General features: G+C 36.6%; 1 protein-coding gene across 1 annotated transcript; it reads left to right on the top strand.

Moving 5' to 3' along the window:
• The first annotated feature begins 735 nt into the window (after window positions 1-735).
• LOC105179334 (UTP--glucose-1-phosphate uridylyltransferase) lies at window positions 736-7031 on the top strand. Its single transcript, XM_011102933.3, has 21 exons — window positions 736-943; window positions 1093-1140; window positions 1556-1647; window positions 1813-1903; window positions 2625-2685; window positions 2762-2839; window positions 2924-2974; window positions 3091-3164; window positions 3642-3714; window positions 3853-3910; window positions 4082-4128; window positions 4207-4272; window positions 5011-5043; window positions 5566-5618; window positions 5713-5788; window positions 5859-5915; window positions 6049-6132; window positions 6212-6310; window positions 6393-6497; window positions 6615-6686; window positions 6777-7031. Exons 1-21 carry the CDS (start codon window positions 873-875, stop codon window positions 6801-6803), a joined length of 1416 nt encoding a protein of 471 aa, XP_011101235.1. The 5' UTR covers window positions 736-872; the 3' UTR covers window positions 6804-7031.
• Window positions 7032-8506: the final 1475 nt, after the last annotated feature.

Raw genomic sequence — 8506 nt, 5'->3', positions numbered from 1 at the left:
GTTTGTAATTGTCAACTTTGCCATTACTGTACTTCTTTATTTTTCTTATAAAAATTAAAAAATTATAAAATATCGGATAAGGTGGATGAAAATTTTTGAATAAGTGTCAACTTAGTCTATACAAAATTTCAAAAAAATTTTAAAAAATAAGTAAAATTATAATTCATAATTCACAAGAGCAATTTAATTAGTTCACCACAAAAAATAAATGCATAGTCCGTGAGAGCATTTTAATCAATTAATCAAAAAAAAAAAATGAATGCATAGTCTAAAAGAACATTTTAATCAATTTAATTTAACACAATAAATGAATGAAGATCTAACTAAAATTAACTTAATTGGGCTAGTTATTAAATACAATTAAAATTAAGAGAAATAATAGTTTTTTAAATAATAAAAAATATTTATAATTATATTAGTGTAGCTTTACCCTATAAATGGCGTTTAGCCTCAACACGACTTAAGCACAAATGAAAGTTTGCTAGAGAACAAGAAAAAGATGACTCGCTCCACTGCGCAAAAACCACGGTGAAATTCCAACCACCTATGTGGTAAGTGGTAACTGGTAAGTCATATTCGGCTGCATATTCTATTCCACCCCCTTTACTCATTCCGTGGGCATCAAAATCCGAAAGAAAGCCACGTGCCCACATGATTCTTCCTTATTTCTACCCCGATCCCGCAATTCTCTCATACTTGACAGAATTCCCCCACTCCTTCATTTATAAATCATCAACGCCCACTATACTTCAATCATCTCTCTCTAACTCGCTTTACGTGTCTTTTCATTTTCCTCATCTCTATTAACTGCTACTCTTTGCTCGGATCTTGGAATTGAAGTGTGAGGAAGTGATCGTATTTTCGAGGGAAAAATGGCTGCTGTGGATGCCGCCAAGGTCCTGCCCAAGCTCAAGTCTGAGGTCGCCACCCTCAGTCAGATCAGGTTTGTAGTGCGTTGTGTGTGTTTGTAAATGTATCTGTTTATCGGTCTGTCATTTTTTTTTTTAATTTTGTTTAGAAGTAGTTTAGTTCTTCATTAGTGTAGATCTGACGGGTGATGGTGTTGATTGATTCTGATGTTTTTTTTGTCAGTGAAAACGAGAAATCTGGATTCATCAATCTGGTGACTCGCTACTTGAGGTACGATGAAGAATAGTGGTGGTCGTACTCGTTATGATTTTGATTTGGTTTTCGGTGCTTAATTAGAAATGAGCAGTCCTGATTTTTGAAATTTATCGTATTGGTTCCCGATTCTAGTTTCATGCAGCAAGCTAGGAATGTGTTTGAGTTGCTAATTTTGAGTTCTTTAAATAGTTTCGTATCTTAGCAATTAAGAGGTTTAGCTTCTGAATTTTCAGTAGTAATTAGATCTTATTATTACGCATCAAGGAATTGTAGCTAGAATTGATATTAGGAGTATTTCCACTCATATTTAATATGGAAGTTTCATTAGTTCCATTTTCCCAGCCAAAATAGTTTTGAAAGCTCTATTACTGGTTATAGTTTATGCTAAAGCTGATTTCTGATGCTCCTTTGGTTTTGGTTGGAATCAAAGTGGCGAAGCTCAACAGGTAGATTGGAGCAAGATCCAGACACCAACTGATAAGGTGGTGGTGCCTTATGATTCCTTAGCCCCTGTGCCTGAAGGTGGTCATAAATTTTCAATCTTGCACCTTTTCCCTACCAATTATAGATTCATGCTTATGTCTCTCTTCTGAATCAATCAAACTGGGTGTTGATTGACTGGCTTTAGTTTGATGATTAAATAATTTTAACTTTCATCACTTTACTGAGATATATCTGTTATTACAGATGCTGCACAGACCAAGAAGCTTCTAGACAAGCTTGTGGTGTTAAAGCTCAATGGAGGCTTGGGAACTACCATGGGGTGTACTGGTCCAAAGTATGACTTCACAATATTGTCAAAATTTTAATTAATTAGTTTGTGATGGCTGTGCATCTTTGTTGGTCCAAGCAATTGTATTCATAGTTTGCACTGCATATTGTTTCAATAGTTTCTGCAGACTGTTAAAACAAATAATATGAATAATATGAAAGTGAGGGTGTTCTTGACCTTGATGGGAATAAATAACATAGGTATACAATGAACACTGTCACAATAGAAGTAACTGTCACTGTCCCTTTGCACTGTGTCTTGCTGATTTTATGTTTTCTTTCAAAGTGTCAAGGAGGAATGGGGTTTGGTTTCTAGAAGTGGTTAAAGTACAAGTTTATGAATGGCAATATTTGAGCTTCTTGGCTGTAAGTTTTGTCAACTTTTATGAGATGTTTATACAATTTTTTGATTGTATAACTCAAGATGATTATCAATTCATATCAAAAGTTTAAAGCATCGCGAAGAGTTATGCACTTTACGATATGTTCATTGAGTTTTGTTATTTGTAAGCTTGTAGTAAGTGTTCATCCCAGGATTGTGATTTGTTAATAATGGTTTTACCGAGTTTTGGCACCTAGCAACATCTTTTCTTTCCTTGCCAAATTATCATCTAACAAGGCACACTGATTTTTGATTATTATATTTTTTCTTAATAAGTTTATAGTTTTGTTAAACATAATTTTTCATAAACTTTGAATCTCACTTGTACATTCTTTTTTTGGTGCAGATCTGTCATTGAAGTTCGTAATGGCTTGACATTTCTGGACTTAATTGTCATCCAAATTGAGGTATTTTATTTGCACTAGAAACTGTACTGTACAGAATTTTCCCCAACATGTAACTGAAATATCTGATTCTCTGCAGACGCTCAATGCCAAATACGGATGTAGTGTGCCATTGCTGTTAATGAACTCGTTCAACACTCATGATGATACAGCAAAGGTAGAACTTCACTTATACATGCAAGGTTGACCATCTGCATCAAAATTAAGTCATTGGCTGATTTGTTTCTTTTGCAAATTGTAGATTATTGAAAAGTATGCCAAATCGAATATTGAGATTCATACATTTAACCAGGTTTGTATTGCTATCTACATTATCTTTGTTCTCTCTAATACAATTACAAAATGACAACTACCAAAATTGAGGCAACAGTGGATGTTATTAATTTATAATTCAACTGCAATTTCCAGAGCCAATACCCTCGTCTAGTTAAGGAAGATTTCACCCCACTTCCCTGCAAAGGAAATACTGGCAAGGATGCATGGTATATTGTTTATCCAGCAGTTTGTTCTCATCATGATGCAGTTTTGGATTAACTTTATGTCTTGCTTTTTCTCTATCGAATGCATTTTAGACTAACATGCAACTGTTCTTTCTATACTGTTGATATTTGTTCAATTGAATTTGCTTCTTGTCTTTTTAATTTTTTTTGTATTTTCATATCATTAGCTAAATTACTGCGCTGGAAAACTTTTAGTTTTCACGATAAACTTATTTCTTTCCGTCATGCTGCCCTTATCGAATACATACAGTGTTTACTCCCCTGGAGTTACTATCTGAGGCAGTATGTCCCAGTGCTTTCATCTACTGTATTCAATTGAATTATGTGATTTTATGTTTTTATTTGAATAGTGTTCCAATGCCCAACCTCTTGCAACTGCAAGAGTTTGTTGATTCATCTCTCTCAGTTGTTACTTGTGTATCATTCTCTTTATCTCAAGAATCCACTTTACTTGTACAGGTACCCTCCTGGTCATGGAGATGTCTTTTCATCTTTGAAGAATAGTGGGAAGCTTGATGCCTTGTTATCTAAGGTCTAGCCCTCTAAATTGTCCTACTCTGTAACTGCAGTATGGAATACTTTAAATGACTTTAGCGAACCTACTCAGACTTGTTTTCTGCTGCTGCTTCTTCCTTCTCTCTTTTCTTCTTCTCTTTTTGTCCTCTTTTAGGGCAAAGAATATGTCTTTGTGGCGAATTCAGATAACTTGGGCGCCGTTGTCGATTTGAGTATCCTTTGTGACTAGAATTCGACCTTGTGCATCTTAAATAAGCCACAATACATTTGTTTTCAGTTGTTATTGTTTAATTAGTTGTCATTTAGCAAATATCTATTAATTGTAATGTTATATATTTGAATGCAATTTCTCTGCAAGAACATTTCCTTAATTTCCATTACAGAAATTTTAAGTCATTTGATAGCAAACAAGAATGAGTATTGCATGGAGGTATGAAAAGAATCTGTTCCTTGATTTTGGTTGGTTTTGGACAAATTGTTGGTAGCTTACAGGTATGTGCTTGGGCAGGTTACACCTAAAACGCTAGCTGATGTTAAAGGTGGTACTCTAATATCTTATGAGGGAAGAGTACAGGTATTTTCTAAAACTCGTTCATATTTGTAGCTTATATTCTTGAATACAAGTATGATGCGAAGGATACACCCAAAAATGGTCCACTGCAGTATTTGATACTTTTCAGATATGGATATGGGTAGAATAGAATATGGGATGGATATTCGTCAGACATGTTTTTTGGGGCACTGAAAAAGAAAAGGAAAAAAGAAAAATGTGCATCATATTGGATACTAAAGTAGGAGTATCCGGTATGTTTTCGAATAAGATGGGTGGGGTATTCCTTGATTTTTTGCATAAAATGGGGTTGATAATTTAAACATAAAACTAAAATCCGTCCCAACTTTTGTTTGGATTATGTTTCTAATTCTTCATGTTCCATACTATATTTGTTCTTTCTTTTCAATAAAATAAAAGTTGACCCTGTTTAATTGTTTTGAAATGAGATTATTTAGTTAGGATGGATCAACCTGTCTTTTTTCTCGGGGTGGGGAGTTTGGAACCTAATATATTCTCCTTTATTTGTTATTAATGTAATATTTGGAAATCTTATTGCACACTCACATAGCAAATGTTGATATTGTTGGTCTAATGTTATTTAAAGTTCCATCTAATTTGAGATATATATATATATATTATAAATAGTTATCTTCTACTTGAGCCTTCTCGTCTGCATTTTTTTCCTGCAACTCACTATAATATGGTCAGTATTACAGTTTTACTTTAGTAACTCTAGTTCATATCTCGTCTCTGGTGCAGCTTCTGGAAATAGCGCAAGTTCCTGATGAACATGTGAGTTTCTAGTTCTTTTACTATATATCCTTCTATTTGTATCTAACACCTGTATTATAATCATGTTATCAAGATGATGCTTATTGCCTTGATCACGCCCCATATAAGTACTTCTTACATGGCATATCATAGTGCTCTTGCACCAATGTTTAAACTTCATGTTCTTGAACCAATGTGACTATCATTTGTTTTAACTGTGAATGCAAAAGATAATGGGAGTTTCTCAACTGGCATATTGCAGCACTACTGAAGATTCTTTAGTATCATAGAAATCACCGACACAGAATCTCTTGCAGAAGTAGTATCATACTTGAAATTGTTGTTAGGTGAAAGCTATATAGTGATTTACCTCTATGATAGAGCATCCTCTATGATAGAGCATCTTATGCACTGGAGCCTGTTCGCTAACTTTTTACTTTAGAAGAGCATTTGTCTGGTTCCTAGTGGATTCTAGCTGGTAAAATCACCCGCACTTTGATTTGAATGTCATTCACTGATGTAAATTTATTCTGCTTGACGCAGGTCAATGAATTTAAATCAATAGAGAAGTTCAAAATTTTCAACACCAACAACCTGTAAGTCTGTGAGACCCGAAGGCTATTTTCTGGTTCATTATCTGCAAGTTCTTATGTGCGGCAACACAACATTTTATGCAACAAAATCTTGCAGGTGGATTAACTTGCAGGCAATCAAAAGACTTGTTGAAGCCGATGCACTGAAGATGGAGATTATTCCCAACCCAAAGGTATGAACCGTATCACTAGTTAGGGTCAATACAATGTCCATCTTTCTGATGTTGCTCAATTGCTTTCTAGGAAGTGAATGGGGTAAACGTTCTTCAACTTGAGACTGCTGCCGGGGCTGCAATAAGGGTACTCAACTACCTTATCTCTTTGAAATGGTTCTGTTTTGAATTTATTTTGTTGCTTTGACTAGCAATCACTCACTCTTTGCCTCTCTCTCTCTCTCTCTCTCTCTCTCTCTCTCTCCCCACACATCTGTTAGTTCTTCGATAATGCCATTGGAATTAATGTTCCCCGGTCTAGATTCCTTCCTGTGAAGGCAACTTCAGATCTACTTTTAGTCCAAGTGAGTTTGTCTTAGATTGAAATTCACTTATCAGGGAACAATCTGACGATGAAATCTAATTTAACCGAGTATTTTACAGTCTGATCTCTATACTTTGGCTGACGGCTTTGTGACCCGTAACCTGGCAAGGACCAATCCTGAAAATCCATCTATTGAGTTGGGACCTGAATTCAAGAAGGTCGGATGCATCCTAACTATAGGTTGTATTAGAATTGTGAAGCTCTCTATTCAAGCATCTTACATATCACCTTGATGTACAGGTTGCCGACTTCTTGAGCCGGTTCAAGACTATCCCCAGCATCATCGAACTGGATAGCTTGAAGGTGACAGGTGATGTCTGGTTTGGAGCTGGTGTTACTCTGAAGGTAACCCGACATTCCTCCAACTCCCTACTTGCAATCTTCAGCAACCATTAATATTTTGAAGCTTCATCAATTTCCGAGATTTTCGTTTACCTTTTTGTCTATTGGTTCCCCTTTCAGGGTAAAGTAACTATCACCGCGAAACCCGGTGAAAAGCTAGAAATCCCCGATGGATCTGTGATTGCCGGCAAGGTAAAATCTTACCTGACCTTTTCACCCCCTGAAATGAATCAAATTACAAGAATGATGTTTTCACTGACTGTTTGTTTACTTAACATTCAGAATATCACCGCCCCAGGAGATATATAATCAAGAGTTGCTTCTCTTGAATACGACTAGAGTTTCCGAGAAACAACGAGTTCATTTTGTTTGTAATATGTTAGGTTTGAAGATGAGAAAAATAAGTGAGGATTTCCTTTTTCTATAAATTTTTCTTATTGCTGCATAATCGCCATAGATAGGCGAGTTTGGTGATGTAAAGGTCATTCCTAACTTGGTTTTTCCATCCAGCAGTATGCTGGAAACGCTTGTTACAAACTTTGGAGGAGTTGTTATAGGAAATATCATTTTGTCATATCCTTTTCAGTCCCTTAGTGTGTTTGGTTGGGTGAAAAGTGGGAGTATAAGAGAAGTAAATGTATAAGAGATAATTTGGTGTATGGTTAGATAAAGTGCGAGATGGATTGGCCCCCTAGATAAATCGCTAGTCCATGAATTTGGCTCGTTGATTCCTCCCCCTGGATCATATGGCTTGGAGATTTTGCACGGATCCAGCATAATAAGTCTCACAAAATGGGGGTGAAAACCTAGTCTAAGCAACATTCTTTAAAGAAAAATCCATTCAATCTGATCAAAAAATTTTTTTTTTTGGTAAAGATAAATTTCATAAATGAGAAAAAAATATGGGTACAACAGTGCTTAGGAGCTCGGTTTTCCCTCGAAAAGTCAAGGGATACGCCACAATCTATAGAGTGTATTTGTGCTAACAGATCTAGGTAAGTCAATGCTAAGAATACGTAATCTGACATCTTTTACAATAAATCTCGCTAAAATAATCGGGGTTCTCTCAGTGTGCTCGAATCGTCTGAAGTTGCGTTCCCTCCAAATGTGGTAAACTCACGATCCAAGTAGCGCGCGATTAGCCATGTTAATGATGTACTTTCCTCCATTTCTGAGTAGCCCATTGGATATCCATCTGCCACTCCCTGTTAGGCCATAGGAAATGAAGCACATGACGGACAACAGTGAGGTGGCGCCGGCTATATTGGCAGTGAAAAAATAAGTGCAAATGTGTCTCTATATAGTCCTTGTTACATAGGACACATCCTCTCAAGTGTGATAACCATTGCTTGTCAGTTGTGGGCAGCCACTCTAGGATGTCGAGCCAGAGTATAAACATGTGGCATGGTATTTTGAGAGAGCCCGAAAGTAGTGAAGGCCAGCCTACTTTCGGACTCGGCGGATCAAACAGACTATAAAGGACATGGGTCGTAGGAACCCCCTCGTAAATCTCCAATGAATACTATCATTCCCTCCATGGATCACTGGTAATGTATGCACAATCTCCAAACATTCCATGTCTGTGATAAGTAGCCAATGCCACTATCCCTCGCGTATGACAACATGTAACAGAATATGTTCTTGCAAGCCCGTAGCACTCGGTCCCCACGGGAATCTCTTCATAAGAGGGCCAAGTGGGTGCCATGGATCTCTCTACAAATAGAAGTCTCGCCCATTTCCACTGCGATATTCAACCTCTGATTGCAGCCAAGTCAGAGCCTTATGAGCTTCCTCCATTCCCATGAGCCTTTATGTTCAGAAATTGTCCAAATAAAGGAATCGCGTAATCGTCCGTGGTAGAGTCAATCAACCCAAATCGAAGTTCTGTCACAACGAATGACATCACACAATTTTTTGCACATGAATGCCTTGTTTAGTGTGCCAATATCCTTCAACTCTTGTCCTCCCTAAAGTTTTCATAACTCCTTCCAGGCAACTTTGGTATAGCCAGA

This window comes from Sesamum indicum, linkage group LG8 (assembly GCF_026168435.1).
Source record: "Sesamum indicum cultivar Baizhima isolate 11 linkage group LG8, ASM2616843v1, whole genome shotgun sequence".
Lineage (NCBI taxonomy): Eukaryota > Viridiplantae > Streptophyta > Magnoliopsida > Lamiales > Pedaliaceae > Sesamum > Sesamum indicum.
The sequence above is the reverse complement of the archived record's forward strand: the minus strand, read 5'-3'. Positions and strand labels throughout refer to the sequence as shown.

Coding starts and splice junctions, on each gene's coding strand:
- LOC105179334 (XM_011102933.3), top strand. CDS start 873: ATGGCTGCTGTGGATGCCGCCAAGGTCCTGCCCAAGCTCAAGTCTGAG. Junction 5,619..5,712: donor ATTTTCAACACCAACAACCT/GTAAGTCTGTGA, acceptor AAAATCTTGCAG/GTGGATTAACTTGCAGGCAA. Junction 6,133..6,211: donor CAGATCTACTTTTAGTCCAA/GTGAGTTTGTCT, acceptor AGTATTTTACAG/TCTGATCTCTATACTTTGGC.